At 34.7% G+C, this 23,642-nt stretch overlaps 1 protein-coding gene and 1 long non-coding RNA gene across 2 annotated transcripts; both read right to left on the reverse strand.

The window, feature by feature from the left end:
• Positions 1–235: 235 nt before the first annotated feature.
• On the reverse strand, positions 236–1,620 carry LOC145820840 (uncharacterized). The gene is made up of 2 exons (XR_014362866.1): positions 1,512–1,620; positions 236–404 (listed from the first exon to the last, which is right to left on the reverse strand). It is a non-coding gene; the product is annotated as an uncharacterized LOC145820840 (long non-coding RNA).
• A 4,207-nt stretch (positions 1,621–5,827) lies between these two features.
• On the reverse strand, positions 5,828–7,878 carry LOC114293238 (uncharacterized). Its single transcript, XM_082917394.1, has 4 exons — positions 7,333–7,878; positions 6,770–7,250; positions 6,394–6,599; positions 5,828–6,193 (listed from the first exon to the last, which is right to left on the reverse strand). The coding sequence occupies exons 1-4, from the start codon at positions 7,644–7,646 to the stop codon at positions 6,127–6,129; spliced, it is 1,068 nt and encodes a 355-aa protein (XP_082773520.1). The 5' UTR covers positions 7,647–7,878; the 3' UTR covers positions 5,828–6,126.
• Between the last annotated feature and the right edge of the window lie 15,764 nt (positions 7,879–23,642).

A 23,642-nucleotide genomic window follows, 5' to 3' on the forward strand; every position in this document is an offset into this window, starting at 1 on the left:
AAGTACCCCAGACAGAGCCAAAGTGGGATTGCTTGGCTTCCATCTTGGCTTGGGTGGAAAGGAAATGGTGGGCCAAGAGGGAACTCTTCAAATCTTTTCCTTCACCTTTTTCCTTCTTTCCTACCAATGTCAACTAGTAGTGGTTAGTAGTGGTTTTACTTAGCAGATATTTACACGAAACATAAATATTTGTTTTTCATGCTATCAAAATAATCCTCAATAAAATGTACATACCTTGCAATCTGGAGAAAGAAATAATCTCTCGCTCTCTGTGAATATATTAGGAATCACCAACATCAACTTTTTTTACCAAACATCTTGATGGTAACAATCTTCATGTCCAGGAGAATGCCAATGACCAACTATAAATCAATTCCAAACACTTCCAAATGAATGCAGAGTCACTGAAAAAGCAAGTAAAATGCATTATCGCTATGCAACCATTCTAAAAAACCTCTTGATGTTGCAGTAAGTCATTGTGTACATTTTCATGGCACGAGTAATGAAGGTTGTGATGGTTGAAACTAAGAGCTTCTAATGATTCCAGCCCGTGATGGGATGTTTACTTTCCAGAAGATTAACTTGTTCACTTGTGCAAGTAGAGTGGCATCCAATTATAACCAAGACAAGACTCTTCATAGCACAAATTTAAATCTGTACAGCATAGCACTAGAATAATCATCTTAATATAATTTATATGGTATCACTGTAGTTTGTGGTATGTCCGCAGAGTTATAATCAACCTAAAAGCCATGGAAAAATTGCTACACTCTACCACCTTGAACTATAATAATTCAATTTGAAACTAATGTCATTAACGAAAATGGATATTTTACATATTTACCACTATAATAATTCAATTTGAAACTAGTGCTTATTGTTTGAAAACACACTCTCTTACTTGGATAACATAGTTTACAAAGCTCAATGAAATAAATTTACAGGCCCTATGTAAACAATAATTGGCTTTTACTGCCATTCCATAGGGCAGAAGAATCAGATGTCAATTACACTAACATGCATGTATGCACCAGAAGTAATATTCAAAACTGCACTTACTTGATTGGGAGCAAAAAAAAATCCATAGATGTGTTAAAAAGTACCTTCTAGGTGACAAATCACAAGACCAGTCAATATTTAGATTCAAAATATATATATATATATATATATCCAAAAGAAAAATTAAAAAGTTAAATGATAATACAATACAACGTAAATCCAACACTGTATAGTGCTTAGATGACGTTGTTAAAATAAATTCATAAGATTAACAATAATACTAATATAATAGAAGTAAAATCATCGAGGCGCGAAGCCCATTCATCAAATTTTGCCTTAAGCAAGAGTGAGAGTTTCATGTATCCCATTCATCAAATTTTCATGTATCAATCAACAGAACTGATAAACCAAAAAATTAACAATTAAATAGCTCATCTTAGTAAAGCTGTAGGTAAGAAGTACCAATTGATTTCTTGCACAAACTTTTTATTTGTATAAAATGAAAATCTTACCCACACAATGATCACTTACAATCAACGAGTAAGTATTGACATGAAGTAACGCCATGTGGCCATCTGTATGCCTCTGAATAAGGAAAATTTTCTAAAGTTAACATGATGCAGCACGTTGTCTCAAAATGAAGAACAATAGTGCATCCGAAAGTTAAATTACAGATATCCCAAGAAACATAAGGGAATAAGATGACAAAAAGTTATCGAACATACAACTATGATCAAACTGAAAATGACCAAAATCCCTTACGCATTTTGTTAAGAACTTGCGACTTATTAATCCACATATTATGGAAAGCTGACATGAAATTTGGACTAACTAACATTATCAGAGCATCTTTCTGGTCAAGGATTGTTAATTGGCCCAAGCTAGACAAATGCCCACACAAAATACCCAAGTATCAGGCTATGAGCTTAATTGGAGTTTAGGCTAATCTGCGTTTGCTCAAAACTCAATTCCAACATCTAATTTGTGTTAATATCAGGCTTGCTTAGCTTAACATGATAGCCAGATACATGGAATTTGGTACACATATCAGGTGCAGCTATAGAAGAAAGTTTAAAACTATGCTTTTCAAAAGAAGCAATCATGTAAATAAATATTACTGGGGCACAAATGACTCTCAATCTCTGACCACCAATGCAAATCCCTTCTCCTCCTGAAACTGGGCTATGGCCAAGAGACCAATGATCTGTACAACATGTATTAATCATAAGAGCATACATCGTTAATTTGGAAGGAAAAAGACCACACCCTATTAAGAACACCAAGAAGTAAAACACACCTAGTCTTATTTTGGTGCAAATTGATAAATTATGCTCCAATCAAAAATAGTACTTAATTTAATCGCAAGATTTGAGTTGTTATTTTAACAACAGAAAGCATACAATATACCATGTCCATTTAGAACAGACCAGATAATGTTTAATGTTCATGATTTTATAAAGAATACTTCAGTTAAAAATGTTTTAGCAGTTTACTAAACGATATTGTGTCAGTCTAGGCTTGTATTTCCTTTAGTATGCTGTGAAAAGATTTTAGATGTTCACATGGAAACAAAATGCACAATCAATCATAGGTACTAAAAAAGTGTGTTTATCATAACAAGAGGAATGGTCATACTGACTTTAACAGGTACCAGAGGGCACAAAAATTTACCACAATAGCCACAAGAATTGACAGCTGAACAAACCAAATCTGGCTGCCCCAGACTACCACTAAGATTAAAACCACATAAGGAACAAAGAGCCAGAGATCAAGTTCTGAGCGTTGATCAAAAAAAAAAAAAGAGATCAAGTTCTGAGCACTTGGTTCTTCACTCAAAACACGTATCTTTTAATTTTGTTTTCACATAAATTTTGCTTCCTTTCTATAAACTCCATCAGAATAATAAATGGGGCATCACCTCCGCGAATGTGCATTCTTTCCTCAGCCATACATTCATCGACTGTGTGCTCACAATATTGTCATAATCCATGAATGACATAACAGAGTGTCAGTGCTGGATTAGGCTACACAGAATACCATGGCGGAAGGAGAAATGATAAGGAAGACAGTATATGTTGATTCACTGTTCACAGTTTCCCTTAGCACATCTACATTTCTATGGAAAAGTTCACTTCCTGCTGATCCGGTGACAGGCCATCAGTACTTTATCCCAAGCAGCTATCACCATGAAACATGCTTCCTTACATAAAGTCTCGGGTACAAAGATGCCATAAAAAAGGAAGGCTAACAAGACCACCTCCAGTCACGCAGCAATTTATATCTTGAACCCCAGGACAGAAAGTCATAAACATCTCAATATGCTTAGAAATTAGAATCCTTTGGGTAGAGATGTTTCAAACAAAAAAAAAGAAAAGACTGGAATTATTTCAACAGAAGAATGCTAACACATTATACTGAAGATCAGTACTGCCACCCACTAAATTATGAGGCATATTAGTCAGATACCATTTATCCCAAAAATCTGCAGTAAGGGTGTTAATTAAACTACATGGCAGATTTCCAACCCTTAAATCCCACAATTCATTGTTAATCAGGATGACAATTTTGCATCAGCTTATCATTATCTACTGATACAAGGAGCCAAGAATGCTAACACTACTTTTGGATTTCTGAAAGGATTAAAGCACTTGTTAACAATGTGATGCAAGATTAGAACCGCATCTGCAAAAGACACTATTTTTGGATCACCCTCACAGAAATCTATTTCTTGTTTTTAATTAAATCGTCAATTTTGTTTCATGTGACAAAGTATTGTGCATATTTTAATGAATACCCCCAACTTCAAAATATATTAGCTATTGTTCTTAAACAGTTTAGTCAAATATCTTAATCGCAACATGACCAAGCAATCTCCAAACACTAGTGTTATAGTCTTCCACATTCACAAACTAACTTCCTAAACCTTACAAAAGTCTTCAGTCTAAGCACCACCCCAAAAACAATAAATAAATAAACAAAATCTGAAATATATATGTAGACAACAAGGAAAATTAAGATGCCAAGGGAGTTAACTTCTAAAATAAAGAACTAGCTATGCATACATGGCCTTGATCAAAATTCTTTCCCAAGACAAAAAATCAAGCAAAGGCCTCAAAGGAATAGGGAGGTTAAACAAAGGAAAATTGTAGGTTGTGTTTAGTTGTGTTCTCAAAATATATTTCCACCCTTTGGTTTGCACATGGTATTTGTTTACAGTTTTCAAAAATTAATTCCACACTCACTTTTGAAAACTCTGGCCAAGGCGGGAAAATTTGGGCTAATCAGACGTTCGACCGGTTGTCCGACTGGACATCCGGCCAGTTGACCGAAACAGTGTAATTTTTTTTTTTTTTTTTTACAATTGCCACCTGTTATTTTTTATATTTTAAATAAAAAAAAAATTGAAATTTTTTAAAATTTTTTATGAATTTTGAATAGAATTTTGAGTTGTGTGTTTAGTTATGAGTTATAAGTTTTTATATTAAACATCATATGTCACATCAAAAATTTCTCACTCAATTCAAATCTCATTCACCAAACAAATTTTTCACATTTAAATCATAATTCCAAAACTCACAAACTCAAAATACAACTCTATTCTCAAATCATATTTAGAAAACTCTATCAAACGCTACCGTAACCTTTTCGAATGCGACCCATGGTGTTCTCATGAGCCAGAATTTTAAAAAATTATTTAAGTTACTCATAAGCTATAAGCAGAATTATTATCAAACAATCTTGACATGGATTCACAACATAAAAATAAAAATAAACCAATGAAACAAGCTATAAGCAACACTAAACACTATAATAACTTAACAGATTGTATAGATCATAACTTTCAATAATATTCAAGAAAAATAAAAGAAATTTTTCAAATAAAAACAACTTCCTACGAGAGCTGAAAGTTGAGAAGCATGCCCTAAACAACTTTTTAATATGAACTTATGTGACATCAAATAAACTGAAATAAACTCAAGTTATTTCATCATAAATTACAAGCAACATATTATTTCTAATTAAACTAAAACTAGAAGTTAAAAGTTACAACTAATAAACTGAAAGAAACAGCTCCTAAATGTGTTCATACAACTGAAGTTAGGGAGGGGGACAAGTGTATTGTAGTGAGAAACAGGCAATGTGCATTACATAGATACAATATTTAATGGTTATGGATGGCCCACACATATGAAAAGTATACCCAGAATGAAATCTCAGGGCATCCAAGGATTGCCAGTTTACTATCCTTTCCCCACTTTGCTTTTGGTAGATATAAAATGATTATCATTTCATTTCATGTCACAACTGTATGGTTCAAAGTCCATTGATCTTTTCATCCCAACCACTGATCTCTTTGACTCAGGTCCCATCTTGTTATCATAATCCCCATGATCAATAATCTTCTCTTCTTCCTTCTGGGCTTCACTTTCTTCATTTGTAAAATAAAGATGGTTTTTACAAAAATGGATTACAGAATAGAGACAAAAAGTGAGTCCGACTTGTGAAATTCACTATATATGTAGGACCTGCCATTTATCTCACATCTTTGTATCCCAGTGAAAAATTATCTGTCCACTTACCTCTACTCTTTTAAGTGCAAAGAGTGGCAGCAATGTTAAACAACGAAATCTAAAATTGTGCCCATTTCATACGAACTTTTTTTCTGATTGTTTTTTGTTGTTGTTTTCGTTGTCGTCGTTTTGTTTTTGTTTTTGATTCCTTTTTTGTTTTGTTTTGTTTGCTTTAGTATTTTTAAAAATTTTCAAGTCCCAAAAAAACAAAAGAAAAGTAAAAATCCAAAAAAATTGAGGCCAAACAGGGATCATCATGAAAAAACGAAAGAATCTTTAACTCGATTTAACAAAAATTAATCCAAACTAGTCATGCAGCTGTACAGAGAAAAAATTTAAGCACGAAGAAATTTAAAAAAATAAATAAATTAAAGTTGCTAGTGAAAATTCAGTAAGGCGCTTAACGCAGTCCTTCAATGCTTGGAGTTCAGCTTCTTTCTCATGGAGTTTAGATTGGGCCCAATGCAGTTCAGACTCTAGCCCTACAATCTGGCTCTCTTGCTGTTCGATGAGCAAATGGACAGTTTCTGATCCAGTTCAGATGGCAACACCTCACTCAATTGACAAGAATCAGAAGTCTGGCCATCTGGTTTGTAAAATCCTTCGAACGAAGCATCTTCATTCTGCACAACACAAATTATGTCTGTATTAAACTGAGAAGCACAGTTGTTTAGAAGCAAATTCATTTGCTAGAAGTACTTTCCTAGTGCGGTAAATAATCAAAGAGCCATAGAAACAAAAGAATCTTGTATCTCAAGGATGAGTATAAAGATATAAATGATGAGTCAATGCTAGTAAAAACAAAAATAAGGACAAAGCACACCTCACAAATGTCTGATATTTTTCCGTCTTATCCAGAAGCTCTGTGGAGCACCGAGGAAGCTTTTGCAGTTCAGACTCGAGCTCTGCTTCCAGACGGTCCATCTCCAGCACCTCTTGCTGTGGCTCTTCTGTAAGAACACTACTTGCACATTCACCTTCTTCAGTTACAAAGACACCAGAATCTTGAACATGTATGTCTGTATTAAACTGAGAAGCACAGTTGTTTAGAAGCAAATTCATTTGCTAGAAGTACTTTCCTAGTGCAGTAAATAATCAAAGAGCCATAGAAACAAAAGAATCTTGTATCTCAAGGATGAGTATAAAGATATAAATGATGAGTCAATGCTAGTAAAAACAAAAATAAGGACAAAGCACACCTCACAAATGTCTGGTATTTTTCCTTCAAATCCAGAAGCTTCTGTGGAGCACCCAAGAAGCTTTTGCAGTTCAGACTCGAGCTCTGCTTCCAGACGGTCCATCTCCAGCACCTCTTGCTGTGGCTCTTCTGTAAGAAGACTACTTGCACATTCACCTTTTTCAGTTACAAAGACACCAGAATCTTGAACATTGTCTCTGTTCTCAGTGCTTGACTGAGGTATTGGTTCAGTATGTTTGCCTCTAGTTTTGTATGGACTTGTACTAATTTCAGTTTTAGAACTTGAAACTTGCAGATTCCGTGATGATTTTCTTCCAGAAAATTCAGTTTTTAATTCTTGAACAACTTTTGTAGTCTCATCCACTGCCGTGTTCAGCCTACTGAGTTTAGTTGCTCTGTCTACTGCAGTGCGCTCTGCCCTGAGCCTGGCCTCTATACATGTCTCCATAGATGTCTTCGGTTCCAATAGATCCTCTTTTTTCCTGTAGAAATTCAATGAGACAAATTAGAGAGAGAGAAGAAGAAGAAGGAGGGAGAGAGAAATATAGAGAAAATTGAATTTACTTTTTCAACGGCCCTTCCTCCAACAGCCTCAACGCCAAATACGGGGACATTGGCTGCTGATCCTTTTCTTTCTTGCTCTTCCTCCACTGAGGGAAACATTTCTTCTTCCCGTCTTTCTTTTCTAGGTCTTTCTCTCTGTTCTGTTTACTGTTCTGTTTCGCTTTCGTCCCTGCTTTCTTGGCGGATTGAGGCCGTGAGAGGCTCTCATGGTTTTCGAAGGTGGTGGTGGTGGTGGTGGTGGTGGTGGTGGTGGTGGTGCAGGAGAGGAGGGGGAGAATGCCGGAGTACCAGAAGGCGGCAAAAACCTTATTCATCTTTGAGAGAGAGAGAGACTGTGTAATCGTGTGTTCTGAAAGAGAATTAGGTAAAAGGTAGTAGTGGTGTCACCAAAAGGCAACGAACCTATATATGAATGAATGAAGTGGTGCAATATGGAGGGAGAGTGATCAGCGGAGTATCCTAATTTGTTGCTCGAAATTATTGGAGTATCCTAATTTGTTGCTCCAAATTGAATCCGGATCCTCTGCGGCGGTCCCTGCGGTCCCATCTTCCTCCATTTCAGATCCAGGTTGAAACCAGGGGGAAAATCGACGAACGGCAACAAGGATGACCGACGAACTCCCTCCGGTACATCGACGGCAAAGAAAAGAAGAGAAAAGATCGAAATGGTTGCTGGCCATGGAGATCGAGAAAGAGAGAGGGGGTGGGGGGGGGGGGGGGCTCGTGGCTATGGGGGCTGGCCTGGGATTAAATATGGCTTCAATTTTTGACTTGCTCTCATGTAACCCGATCTCATTGAATCTTTGAAATCTGGGTTGCGTCATTTGATTGTTTTCCTTGTTTCATGTTGCTTTTGCCATTCTTCTCCTTTTTCCTTCTGTTTTGTTGTTCTGTTGTGTGCCCTGTGTCCACTGTTGGCATCTGTCCAAAGTGGCTGAGTTGGGTTGCTTTCTTTTCTTGTATGGTTGGTTGAACTTGGATGTATTTTTCCATTATTTTATTATAGGAGATATGTATTTACATAAATATTAAAATATAATGATTAATTCTTGTATTTTTCAATTATAAACTACCCTAATCATCAAGAAAATACACAAAACTGTGGATTTAATCATCAAGAAATCATTTTAAGTCTATTCTTTTCTATCATTTTATCTTCATCTAGACAATCATCGAATAGATTCACACAACTAAGATAATTAATATCACGAAATATGGCTAATTTGGATATACTCTTTATCAATTGCTTAATCTTGAGACTACCCTCAAAATATCAATGAACACTTTATAGGATTTTATATATACTGAATATACAGTAATTTTTATTTTTTCTTAGAAAAATCACAATTGAAACAGACAGAGAGCAATAAATATTAAATTATGTACAATTAATAGTGATGGGTTTAATTGATACTGAGAAATCTATATGTGAACAAAAGGAATAGCTATGAGGAGAAATCTGTTTAATGATTTTTGAAAGGATTTTTCAAAATGGTGTAATTTTGAATCTTGGATTTGTTTATTATTTGAGTGTACCTTGAAAGATAATTTGAGAGAAAAATAAGGTGTATTAAAAGTAAATTATAACTCTAAATAATTTAATAAAGTGTATTAAAATTATTGATTGGTCCTGAGAGGCAATGTGACTATATCTTAAATCAATCACAATTTATCATATTTTTTCATATTCTTCAATCACCCAATACAAATTTATAAATCTCACTTGTTTTATCAATCACAATATCATTAAAGCACCACCTAAGGATATCGAATTTATAAATCTCACTTCTTTTATTAATTACAATATCATTAAAGCATCACCTAAAAATACCCAATTTATAAATCTCACTTCTCTTATCAATCACAATATTATTAAAATAACACCTAAAGATACCTAAGACCAACTAATACCTTCTCCATGTCCATGCACATTCATCATGACTCTCCATTGTGTCCCAATCAAATAAAAAATAATAATAAAATAAAGAAAAATGCCTAAGACCCCCAGTGGGGGTCACTGGGGTCGTCTTTGATTGGCTGAATTTTTTTTTTTTTTTGGATTTCAACCACTGGCAGTGTGCCATGTGGCACTGGGGGGTGCCCGGGAGTTTCTAGCATTGTTGTAAAATAAAAAGTCTGCACGGTGACCACATACATTTATCTTTAGTACTCTCTTTTATTTGGTACTAATAATATCGGTGTCAATTTGGTTATAGGCTCCTTTGGCGATTAAGTTAAGATTTAAAAAAAAAACTAAAATATTATATTGACTTTGTTTGGTTTGAGATTATTTAACTAAAATAATTAATAAATAAAAAATAGATAAAATGTTACAGGTAATTTATAATTATTTATTTTTTCTCTTACAATCATCAAATCAATTAACAAAAAAAAAATTATATCTTACAACTATCAAATCAATTACAAACACAACTTATTTTTTTTAACTAGACTGAAATAGTCAATTAAAATAGCCTATTTTCAAATAGGGTCGTTAATTAAGTATTTTTTCTCTTAATTATTTATTTCATTAAAAAAACATTTAAAATATTTTATTATTTTGTTTTTTTAAAAAAAAAATCACAAAAAAATGTAAATTACCAATCGGGTACAATATCTATTTGTTATGCGTTTGCATGGTTAAAGAGGTAAATGAACGTGGGGTTACTATGGATACACATTGTTGTCTTTTTTTATAATTTTTTTTTATTTTTTTTATTTTGACAAAAATGCAACAAGTTTTACGATTGTAATATAATTATATTAATATTTGTTTTTTTAAATATCTTGTCAAATAAAACTTTCATTATATGCTTAACTTGGAGAATATCCAATTAAAAAAGAACTTTAAAAAATACTTGTTACATAAAATTTATCTTAGTCATATATTATTATGGGTCTAGTTATGGTGCACCAACAACATTTTTTATGTATCATGTGAAAAAAGAGATTAATTTAATAAAAGGAATTACATATTACAAGTAGACTCTAATTTTAGTGGTAACTAGATTATATTTTTATCTTATTATGTGTGATAAGCAAGCTAAATTTGAGTAATAAGCAAAATTATATTATGTAAAATTTAATTTGAGTGATAAATAAGATCATGAAAATACTTTATTTTTAAAATTTTATTTCACATATTATCAATTAAAAGATATAAAATTTATTGTATTTAAGGATCACTCGAATTGGGCCATTTTGCTGACTAAAATCTTATGCTTAAGTCCTACGACTTAGCTTAGACAGGCTTACGGATTAGTTTGCCAGCTTAGCCCATCAGATCTAGATTCATATCTTCTTTTGTTTTTTTGTTGAACTAATGAGGGGTGTTTTGGAAAGACAATAAAAAGTTAACATTCTAGTTTTTTAATAATTTTTTTGATTTTTTTGTGTAAAAAAGTAGAGAATTGATATGACAAAAAAAAGTCAAAAAGTCAAAAAATTGACTTTTTGCTGCGTTGTCGAAACGCCCCGAGTTGAGCTACTAAAAGACCAGTCAACAGGTCAAGTTGGGGTTGGTTTCGAACTCGAGATAGGACCCAATTTTACGCGGGCATAATGTACAGTATATGACTTGGGCTTGGGCTCAGGTTAAATAGGGTAAACATGGGCCTGATGGCCCATTCAATCTTTCCAATACAGTCCAATATTGTTAGGATTTAAAAAAAAATATTTAATCTATAAAATCGGACTAAATTGAATTTTTTTGTTTATTTAGGAATGGTTTGTGATGATCTAAATAAGTGCACTTTTATAAAATATGGGTTGTGTTTGAAGTGATGTGACTTAAATAAGATGATGTGACTTAGGGGTGATTTGGGATGATCTAAATAAGTATACTTTTTAACTTTTTACGAAACGATGTGCAGAAAAGTAGAGAGATGATGTGATGAAAAAAAGATAAAAAGATAAAAAAATGTGTACTTATTAGTACACCCCAAACAAGGCTTTAAATAGAAAAGTGACTTTTTGACTTTTTAACTTTTTAAAATTATGACAAATAAAGCCTAATATTTAAACTAGACTTGGAGTAAGGAGTTTTAACTCAACCCGTCTTGACCAGTCATTTATAATAAAAATAAAAATATTGAATCATTTGTTAAAGAAAGAATTACATTACGGTGTAAACAAATTTTTTTTTACACAAACATGAAAGATTGCATGAATGATTATTCGATAGTTTTAAAATATGGTCATGTAGTGTTCCATGGTAATATGATCGGTGGAGAAAGTGGAGTATTAATTATTTGTGTTGGATGATTGAGGAACATGAGAGACATAATAAATGGTGATTGGTGAGGGAGCCTGCCATGTGATATTCTGGAATTATTATGAGTGCTGCTATTAACACTCTATCAATTATTTTAGATCCTCTATTTTTTTGTTTTTGTTTTTTTTATTACAATAATAACCTCAAATGAAATTACTCAAAAGAATATCAATAATTTTGGAACATTCCATCTCACAATTAAGTCCACACACCTACTACATCATGAGATAGAGTTTATGAAAGTGATCACCTCCATCACCACTCATCTATCTTTCTCAAATCTCACTTTCAAAACCTACCTACCCTTAAAACCTTGAAACCCTTTGATGGCAATATTCCAATAGCAACCATTCGATTACATACACTTCTTCGACAATGACAATGAATAAAAGTTTTTTCGACAATTACAACTCTATGAGACGAGAGGAATGCAACAATATAAGCTCATAGTGGAAGTTCATAACTTTGATGGTGTTATTAGCTAAGAAGATATTGATCTTGTAAAAGTAAGTTTCTTAAAAAACATGACAAAAATAATAACAATTGTTTGTCATTTTTTTTTTAAATCTGAACTCCCAAACATATGACTAAAATTAAAAAACATAGGGCCAAATATTGTTTATTTGTTCAGGAACAGATAACCGAACATTATTTTCTCGCTGTAAGGTCATGAACAAATATATTGAGATGAAGTAGTAATCATCTAATAGAAGTATATAACTTTAAATTGACAACGTTAGAAAATACTCCAAGGAAAAAACAGTACTTACAAATACAGTGAGGTCATGGATGAGTGACAAAAAACTAATCAAAGAAGTATGAAAGTGGATTGTGTTGTGTATGCGAAAAGAGGTAATAGACAAAAAAAAAATTCAAGTAGAATGACAAAAAGTTGTGATCAAGCAAAAAAAAATCTTCTTAATCACCGTGACAAGTGTTCACAAGTGGTAAACAAATTTTTTTTCACCGATTTTTGAAAGGTTCCACCATCGTAGGTTTTGGGAGATAGGTTTTTTTTGGGTGTGGGAGCGTGTATTGAAATGGGTGTAATGTTTTTTAAAAAATAATTTTGATATTATTTAAGAGGAGAAAAGAAAATTTTAGAATTTATTAGTGGGAGTCAAAAAAAAATAAGTGGTCCAAAATAATTGATGAAATATTAATAACAACACTCATTATTATATAATTTTTCACTTAGACCCTATAACCTTTCAGTTATACCCCCTTTATAAAATCACTTGAAAAATATGTAGGCTGTGTTTGGAGAAGCTCTCTAAACACATTTCCACTCATTGATATCAGTGTGATATTTGTTTTGAGTTTTTAAATTATAATTCCACACCCACTTTTGAAAACTCCTTTCTAGGCGGGAAAATTTGGCTAACCTAGATGTCTGGCCGATTGATCGGAACAGTGTTCGGGTTTTTTTTTTATACCTGTTATTTTTATATTTTAAATAAAAAATATTTCCATAATTTTTAAATTTTTTTTATGAGCTTTGAGTAGGATTTTGGGTAATGTGTTTGGTTATGAGTTGTAAATTTTTGAATTAAATATCATATGTCACATCATTCATTTCAAACTCAATTCAAAACAAATTTTTCACACTCAAATTATAATTCCAAAACTCACAAACTCAAAATACAACTCTATTCTCAAATCATATTTAGAAAATTCTACCAAACGCTACCTTTGTTTCTTTATTAATTTGATATAAGTTTGGTAAAATGATTAATTCATTTTCACTAAATATTTTATTAAATTTCAATTTAATTAAAGATTTGAAGAAAAATTGAAAATACTTATAGGTAGGAGGAGGTGTGTGTATACGTGAAGAAGGAAATTATTCTCTCACCCGAAGGTGAATTAGAGGTTGTTTGGAAAGTTGGATATTAGCACATTTTTTTATTTTTTTTAATCTTTTTTTAGTTATATTATCTTTTTATTTTTTTATATATTTTTTCGTAAAAAATTTAATAATGTATTATCCAAAACAATCTTTTATTTTAAGTCCTCAACTAATGAAATATTATTAGTTGGGTAAACTACCAATAGGTCTAATAATTAGACTTAATTCTCACCAAGTCTTATTGAAAATAAGTCTTGGTAAAATTATCGCTAAAAATAATTTTTTTGTGACAATTTTTTACATGTCGCTAAAAATTAACAATTAGTGACTTTTTTTGTTATAATTTTTATAAATTGTCGCTATAACTTATAATTAGTAACGTTTTTCTATGACGAATTTTTTAAATTGTCGCTAAAAGTTGTGAATTAGTGACACTTTTTTGTGACGATTTTTTTAAACTATCACTAAAACTTATAATTAATTACATTTTTTGTAACAAAATTTTTGTTTTGTCGCTGAAAATTAACAATTAGTGATTTTTTTTATAGTGTTTAGTGACAAATGTCATTAATTATTATAGGACCTATTGGACAATAAGTCCACATATTAGGACTTACACGTAAGTCCTCTTATTAGTTTTGTTGGACTTATTTATTTTGATGATTATTTTGATTCGTTGTTTGACTTATTTGGGGAAAAAAATATATTGAAACTTATATTTTATTCCATTATTTTTTACCAAAATTCTTATTCTAAATATACTTTTGGAGTAAATATATATGCTTAATCAGGTGATTATTATAGCCCAAAAACAAAGTCCAAATTAGCCCAGCACAGTAGTTCAAACAGTCCAGCACAACATTGATCGGACATCCGGGTGGACATCTGGCCGGTCATCCGGCCAGACGACCAGCCAACGACTTTTTGCCCGGTTTTGCTTCAGTTCAAATTTGCTTCTCATCGGCTGTTAACCTAGCAGTATCCTCGACATCCGCAGAAGTCATCCTTTGTCACGACCCAACCCCAAGGGCTTAGGGTTAGAATCGCAACTTACTAACTTATTTAATTAAATAGGAAATTACTTCATTCTACTATTTTTTTATATATATATATATATATAAATACATCCATAGGCTTTTATTATTTTATTATGCAGCGACCGACCATCAGAAAAAATGACAGAAAGAAAAGAAAATAAAAATAATTTAACGGATCTGAATCAATTTATTGCGCAGGTTCCACTACACGAGGTTATGTGTCTTCCTTACATCTCATCACCTGAAAGGATAACAGCTATAAGCACACAGTAGAGTGAGAAATATTATGCCAACAGTATAAGGAATACAAAATAACCATTGATAGTTAGTTAAACCAAAACATTTACATAACTTAATTTGGTAAATAAATCATTTAAGTGGCAGAAACTCAAATATAGAAATTATATAAATAAATAACCATAACCGCGGTACATAACAGAACAGAGGTCACAGAAGTGACAGTCAAATAGAGGTCAATGGATCCATGACAAACAGAAGACCACAAAGTGGCCAAACAGAGGCCAATGGTTATTTAAGTCCCCCAAGGACTCCCGTGGTGGTACTTACAAAACATAATTGTTTATAAGGTTATAGTCAAATATTCTTTAAAATTTAAACAAACATATCCATGGGTTTCATTTTAAACAAATAGAGTTCAGAGATTAATCCACATAACTGAAATATTAATATAATTTATAAAATATAACTTGTATTAATATGACTCATAAAATATAACTTGTATAAAATAAATTATGGAAAGTCAGAATATGCGTAAAATATATTATGGTGACTCAAGATATAATATAACTCGCCTCTATATTAATTCTTACTATTTCCCTCATATTTTTGCCTGTTTTTGAGGCTATTCTTTTGCTCTTTTCTTATTTTCTTCTTTTCATTCCTTTCTTGATTCGTACAGGTCGCCCCCCTTATATACACAAGGCTCTGGTGATGACTCATCTAATAATGATGCCTTAGTTTGATGACTCAGCCTTCCTAAGCTACTAGATAGCACAAGTGGCCCAATTATCTTTCCCTCAAATCGTTTTAATTAATTACTGTGATCTTGCTCAAGTAAATCCATTCATTCGATTTTTTTGATAAAACTAATGCTAAATTAATTTACATCCTTATAATTAGATGTATTATTTCATATATTAATAACTACAATGGCAAATTAATTTACATAGCACATATAGTTTATTTATTTTATTCTTTTCATTTTTATTATTCTTATTATTATTATTATTGTGATTGGTTGTGGTATTAATTAAATATTTAGGGTGTCACATTTCTCCCCTCCTAAAGAGAAGTTTGTCCCCAAATTTTACGTACCTTAATTTTTGAAGAAGTGTGGGTATTAGGTTTGCATTTGACTTTCCGTTTCCCATGTAGCTTTTTCGATACGATGATTTCGCCATAAGACTTTTACCAATAGTATGGTCTTGTTTCGGAGAACTGGATTACGATGATCGAGAATCTACACTGGTTGCTCTTCATAAGAAAGATCCTCTTGAACTTCCAGGTTCTCATAACCAACAATATGTTCTGGATCTCGAAGATACCGTCGAAGCATTGAAACGTGAAACGCATTGTGGACATTGGACAGTTCGGGTGGTAGTGTAAGGCGATATGTTACAGGACCAATCATTTCCAATATCTCAAATGGCCCGATGTAACGTAGGTTTAACTTTTCTCACTTTCCAAATCGGATAACTCCTCTTGTTGGTGAGATCTTAAGGAACACATGATCCTTTATTTGAAATTCCAAGTCCCGTCTCTATGTATCTACATAACTTTTCTGGTGGCTTTGAGCAGTGCAAATTCGTTGTTGAATGAGTCGGATTTTCTCACTTGTGACTTGCACGATCTCAGGGCCTAACAGTTTCCTGTCCCTGACTTCCATCCAACACAGAGGTGATCGACATCTCTTTCCATATAGAGCTTCGTACAGTGCCATTCTAATGCTTGCATGGTAGCTGTTGTTATAGGTGAATTCCACTAAAGGTAGGTGTTCATCCTAGTTACCTTCCAATATGCATACATGTAACATGTCTTCCAACGTTTGGATTGTTCTTTCGGATTGCCCATCAGTTTATGGGTGATAAGCAGTGCTAAACTTCAGTGTGGTTCCCAAAGCTTCTTGCAATTTGTTCCAGAAGTGAGACACGAAATGGAGGTCTCGGTCAGAAACGATTAAAACTGGGATACCATGCAGACAAATAATTTCCTTGATGTATAAAGTGGCAAACTTATCAAGGGAGTACATGATTTTGATTGACAGAAAATGCGCCGACTTCATCAATCAATCTACTATAACCCATATTGCATCATTCTTCGAAAATGACTGTGGTAGCCCGACCACGAAGTCCATAGTGATGTGTTCCCATTTCCATTCAGGAATAGGGAGTGGTTGTAGTAGTTCTGCAGGTCTCTGATGTTCTGCTTTAACACGCTGACAATGCAGACATTTGGAGGCATGGCTTGCTATGTCTCTTTTCATTCATGTCCACCAGTAGTGTTCCTTTAGATCATGGTACATCTTTGTGTTGTCAGGGTGGACTGCAAATCTCGAGCTATGAGCTTCCACTAATATCTTCTTCTTGAGTTCTGAAATATTGGGTACGCAAATTTGATTCTGAAATTTTAGTATCCTAATGTTTATAGTGAAATCAGGATTAGGCGTACTCCTTTGCTCCTCATACTTTTTGTTCAAAAGGTTATCTTTACATTGGCGTGCTCTAATTTCTTCAATCAAGGTAGGTTCCACGGTTATGTTGGCGAGCAGTCCATTGATCTTGCGAGAAACGAGAGTACATGCCAAACCTCTGGTCATCTTTTGACTCAGTGCGTTTGCCACAACGTTAGTGTAATAACCCCGACCGCAATTAGCCATTAGTCAGTAATCAAGGATGTTAATTAAGCAGATAAAATAAATTATGGGATTATTATGGAATTTTACATGATTTTGGCCTTCTATCTGTTACATGTAGAAATATCTGTTTGGATTCCGCTTTAAGATGTAAATTGAAAGCCTTATCGGCATCTGAAATCGAAATTGATTACATCAATGTGTTATTTGGAAATTTTAGAACACCATGGAAAATTTTATTAAGAATTGATTTGGTTCGGTAAAAATCGCATGTGATTAAATTGAACCTTGATGGGAACTAATTTGGATTAATTGAATTTCGCGCTAACCTGAATAAATTAAGGTTACTTATGTTTGATTTAAATAATGCATGATTGGTACCTAATCTAATCCTATTAATGATCCAAGATGTGATTGAGTATATCATGTGTTGAGGCATTTTGTGGTGTTGAGTGTAAGGGATTAAAACCTATGTGTGTGTGTTGGAAGTGTGCATGTGTGTGCACGTGTACGGTGCTCAAAGTGAGGTGTGTGTTGTGTATATTTAGCTGAGTGAGGAGGTGTGGTAGGTTGCCTCTTTGGTCTCTTGTGTGTGAGAGAGAGAGTGTAACTAGAGAGTGAGAGAGTGAGCTCTTGAGGTTGAAGAATAAGAAGGAAATTAGGAGGACCATCTCTCATTGTTCGAAATCAAGAAGCTAGGTAAGAGTCTAGAGCCTATTCTTTTGTAGACAACCTTCCATGCATCTTGTGCTAAGAAATTGGTGAATCAATTACTGGAATTTGAAGTGAAGTTGGGTTTTTGAGAAATAAAATGGCTTGTGTGCATGTTTATGGAGGATTATACCTTGTTCATTCATGTCTTGGGTTTTGTTCTTGAAATCTTTGCATGCATGTAAGTTTTACTCATCATCTTCAAGAAATTATCATGTTTCATGTTTCAAAATTTCATGAGCTTATGGTTTTCATTGCATGTTTTGTAGAACAAAAGAAAGAAGTTTGAAAATCTTCCATGCATGAGCTTTGGAGTTCAAATTTGCTAAATCCATGAGTTTTGAGCTAAATGTTTGAGAGTGATCATGTAATTGTGTTTTAGAAAGGCCTTTCAAGTGTTTTGATCAAGCTTTGCATGAGTATAGCCATTAAAATCACATTTTGAAGCTCAAACCCTGTTTTGAAAAACCTAGAATTTTACAGTCCGCTCGAGTGAGGAAACCTGCGCTCGAGCGGAGAATGCGAGCTCTCAGTATTTTTTTTCCAGACATGAGCTCTTCGCTCGAGCGACCACTTGGACGCTCGAGCGAACCCTTTGCATGTTGTCGATATGCTCGAGCATAGGAGTTGTAGCTCGAGCATGGATTTCGACCAACCAGTACTTTTTCCAAGTTTGCAGGTCGCTCAAGTGGAGGAAGTCATGCTCGAGCGGCCCCTCTCATTTTGCATGTCCGCTCGAGCGAGGAAATCTACGCTCGAGCGGGGACCTTATTTTCAGAAAATTTTACCAAGTGTTCTAAGGCATGTTTTGGCATCCTCATTGCATCTTAGGCATTCCTAAGCCTTAATTAAGCCATATTAAGGAGGTTATAGATTAGAAACACACTAAGGAATGAATGTACTAAGTTATGAGACTGCAAGTATGTGTGTTTTAGGCAATGTGGTAAGAAAGAATAAGAACCAATGTAATCAAAGCTAAGCCTTAATGGCTACGTGAATGTGTAATGATAAGACATGCTTGTGTTATGTATTTTGTGATTGTAGGTCAAGACTCGAGGATTGATTGACCGCTTACTGGAACCACTGTGAGTAACGTTATCGTAAAGATACGTTCATATGAATTATGTTCCAAATGAAATATGATAAGCTATGATTTCTGAAATGTTATCTGTTTACGTGAACGAACATTCCAAGTTTGAAATCTATTATGACATCCATAGATAGTCCCAAGTCATGGGGGACGGCATGAAAATGCGGGTCCATGACATACAAGTAATTACGAGATCTCGTTAGCCACTTCATTGTGGTGATATGTGTTTAATCGGTATCCGGAATCGATTACTCTAGTCGGAAGACGTTCTGTGATGTGTTCTATGGGATGTACCATTATTATGTTCTGATATGAGAATGATTATGCTATGATCTGTTTCCGCTTATGACATGTTCAGATTTCGTTCACTAACCCCTTTACCTTAATTTTATTCACTAGGCTTTAACTCACTGTTTGTATATATATGTATATAGGTGAGCGTTCTGGAGTTCAAGCCCGAAAGCTTTTGTCTGGAATTGTGTTTCTATTGTCAGCCAACCATTGCGCCTCACGTAGAGGTTCCCGAAGTGTCCTGTGTTCAGTCCTTTTGGTTCTGTATATGTATGAGACTGGATGTGATTAAGTTGGTTGTACTTAAGATACTGTAATATGTGTGGGTATAATGTAGGGTTGACTATAGGATATGTATATAAACTTTTAAATATTTTGTTTCATATAAGTCAACACAGCTCATTGGACAATTATATTTATGTATTTGTTTCCGCTAGCCCCTTTGTTTTTGTTAATCTGTTCAGAGGCCTTCAGTAATTCAAGGATTACTGGCCGGTTACGATGCTAAACCTATAGGGGCGGGTTTGGGTCGTGACAGTTAGCTTTGCTTGGATGGTGATGGATCTCTACATCATAGTCTTTCATAAATTCTAGCCACCGTCGTTGTCTCATATTTAGTTCCCTCTATGTGAATAGATATTTAAGACTCTTGTGATCAGTCTAAATCTCGCAGGTTGCACCGTAGAGATAATGACGCCGGATTTTGAGAGCAAAGATCACCGTAACCAATTCCAAATCATGAGTCGGGTAGTTTTTCTCATGAGTCTTTAATTGTCGCGAAGCATAAGCAATGACTTTTCCGTTTTGCATGAGAACGTAACCCAAACCATTGTATAAGGCATCACTATAAATTATGAACCTATCTGCTCCTGTAAGGAGTGCTAGTATAGGAGCTGACACAAATCGACTTTTTAATTCTTGGAAGCAACGCTCTTGTTTGTCAGTCCATTCAATGGGTGTGTTCTTCTGAGTTAGCTGGGTCAATGGTGATGCTATCTTTGAGAAATCTTGCACGAAGCGTCGATAATAGCCAGCTAGACCCAAGAAACTTCAAATTTCAAACACATTGGTAGGTCGTGGCCAGTCCATGATTGCTGCAACTTTTTGGAGGTCAACCAAGATGCCATCTTTGTTAATGACGTGACTGAGAAAGTGTACACTAGTGATCCAGAATTCACATTTCTTCAACTTGGCATAAAGTTTGTGATCATGTAGTGTTTGTAGAACCGTTCGCATGTGCTGCTCTTAGGCCTCTGGTGACTTGGGCCTTGTCTGGGATGATCTAAATAAGTGCACTTTTTGACTTTTTATGAAATATGGGTTCGGTTTGGATTGGGTTTGAAGTGATGTGACTTAAATAAGATGATGTGACTTAAATAGGATAGTGACTTTTTGACTTTTTGTCTTTTTCAAGACATGCCAAACTTGGCCTTGGAGTATATGAGGATGTCATCAATGAAGACAATGACAAACTCATCAAGATAAGGTTTGAACACTCGGTTCATGAGTTCCATGAAGGCTGCTGGAGCATTTGTGATGCCAAAAGACATGATAAGAAACTCGTAATACCCATAACGGGTTCTGAAGGCAGTCTTTTCGATACTTTCCGTTTTGACTTTTAGTTGATGGTAGCCAGAACGTAAGTCAATTTTTGAAAATACTTGAGCGCCTTGAAGTTGATTGAACAAGTCATCGATTCGTGGCAGAGGGTACCGATTCTTGATGGTGACCTTGTTCAGCTCCTGGTAATCAATGTATAATCTCATCGTGCCATCATTTTTCTTCACGAACAGTACTGGAGCTCCCCAGGGTAAGGTACTAGGTCGAATGAAACCTTTATCCAGGAGTTCCAGGAGTTAAGTCTTCAGCTCTTTCAATTCTATCATTGACATGCAATAAGGAGCTTTTGATATTGGTTGTCCAGGAGTTTCGGGAGTTAAGTCTTCAGCTCTTTCAATTCTGTCATTGACATGCGATAAGGAGCTTTTAATATTGGTTGTGTGCCAGGTTGGGTTTCAATGGTGAATTCGATTTCCCGATCAACCGGAATACCAGGTAAATCTTCAAGAAAAACATCCGAGAATTCTCGTACTACGGGGATCGCATCAACAGTGGAGGCCTTTTTTTGTGTATCAATAACATAACAGATAGAACTATAACAACCCTTTCTTAGAAGTCATTAGGCTGTCATGGAAGATATAATACAGGGAGGGTTGGAAACTCCAATCCCATTAAAGACAAGCTCGGGTTGGTTTGGTAACCTGAGGGAAAACTTTTTGGCTTTACAATCAACAGAGGCGTGGTTAGCAGCTAGCTAATCCATACCTAAGATCACATCAAAGTTTCCAATGCGGAGAGGAATCAAGTCTACATATAAGGTTTTGCCTTTTAAAGATATAGTATATGATTTGTACACATCAGTACTACAGGTAGACTTACCAAAAGGAAAAGACATAGACAATATACATCCTAATGGTTCGAGTGTTGATGCCAACTTGACAGCAAAGTGTGGTGCAACAAAAGAACGAGTTGGCCCAAAGTCAATGAGGACGTGAGCTAAATAACCATAGACACAAAGTATACCTGACACAACATTTTCGGTAACTTCTGGTTTTCCAAGTACCAAGGAAAAAACCCTTCCTTGGCATTTTTGGTCCCTCCTCTCTCCTCTAGGTCCTACGGGTTTCCTGACTGGACCAGAGGGGCTAGCTACAGAATTGGTCAGCTTTGGACAATCCCTCAGCAAGTGGCTAACTTGACCGCATTTAAAGCATGCTCCCTTGTCTCGATGGCATTGTCCCCAATGAGCCTTCCCACAAGTAGGACAAATTGGAATAGTGCCACTTCGGGGGTTGGTAAGACCTTAATGGCCTGAACTGGTTGTGCCCGTATTCATTTTCTTAGGAGGCGTAACACGGGTGTTCTGTTGTCTCTTTTCCAGAATCACTTCTTTTGGCTTGGTTCCCTGGAACGCGAGGCTTTAATCCTTTTTTCTGCAATGTACGCCCGGTCTACCACTTCTGCATAAGTTGGTAGTTTCAAGACCTCGAGCTTATCTTTAATTTCAGCAACCAATCCTACTTCAAATTTTCTTGTTTTTCGAGTTTCGTAGGGATGACGTATGTCGCAAACCGAGCAAGTTTTGTGAACTTGCTCTCGTATTCGGCCACTATCATGGTTCCTTGCATTAGATGTATGAATTCTGACGCCTTCTGTTCCTGCAATGAATCTGGGAAGTATTTTTCATAAAATACTTTCAAGAATCTTGCCCAAGTCACAATTTCTTCTTTCTCTAGAGTGAGAAGCCACCATTCCTGTGCATTGTCTTTGAAAATGAAAGTGACGAAAGTTACCTTCTGTTTTTCAGTGCAGGGTAGGGCACGAAAAATATTTTCCATGTCTTTAATCCAGGCGTCTCCTACCATTGGGTCTGGGCCGCCGGTAAATGTGATGGGTTTCAGATCCTGGAACTGTTTTATGGTAACCGGCTCTTCTCGCCTTTCCAGCATCCCATTGTTGATGTTAGTCTGCAAGGCTTGCAAAAAGCTAGTAACCGCTCTTTCCATGATTCTTTCCATCGATTCAGTGTCACTGACTGATGACTCACTTCCGTTACCATTATTGGCTATTCTACAAAGTAATAAACGAGGCATTACATTCATAATGCAACATATATATATAAGCATGTGCAGCGCAATCTATATCTATATAAAATACCAACTTTATTATTTTTACAATTAATATTACATCTTTGTTTCAAAAGTCAGAATATGTTAGTGTCTCATCCCTGTAGTACAACAAAACAAAAACAAAAAAGACAACAAAAAGGGATTAGAACACATCATGGTTAGCGTACAAAAAGGTTTTCTTCTACCAATCTAGAATGGTGGGTCAAACGGGCCAAAGAAACCATGGAAATAGTGTTGCATAAAAAGCTCAAATTCCCATCCTAACTGGACTACACTAAAACACATCCACGCTGCCTGGACTGTGAAAATGGGGATGGACTGTATATATCCCAAAAATGCTCGATCGACAATCCAGCCGGGTGTCTCAATATATGACAAGTCATTATTAAAGTCAACATTTTGAATATTAATTATCTCTAGCAGGTTAGGGACAGTGGTGAAAATATAGTCCTCGGGGTACACGTTCCCCCTTCTGGCCACAAAATCTGGGGGTAGAGG

The sequence above is a fragment of the Camellia sinensis genome, chromosome 3, assembly GCF_055761805.1.
Source record: "Camellia sinensis isolate YWXY chromosome 3, ASM5576180v1, whole genome shotgun sequence".
In the NCBI taxonomy this organism is placed as follows: domain Eukaryota; kingdom Viridiplantae; phylum Streptophyta; class Magnoliopsida; order Ericales; family Theaceae; genus Camellia; species Camellia sinensis.

Excerpts from the sequence above, each read along its gene's own strand:
- LOC114293238 (XM_082917394.1), bottom strand. The coding sequence starts at position 7,646 with ATGAATAAGGTTTTTGCCGCCTTCTGGTACTCCGGCATTCTCCCCCTC. Across the intron at positions 7,251-7,332 it reads GAGGAAGGGCCGTTGAAAAA|GAAAAAAGAGGATCTATTGG; the intron begins GTAAATTCAATT and ends GAATTTCTACAG. Across the intron at positions 6,194-6,393 it reads AAATATCAGACATTTGTGAG|AATGAAGATGCTTCGTTCGA; the intron begins GTGTGCTTTGTC and ends TGTGTTGTGCAG.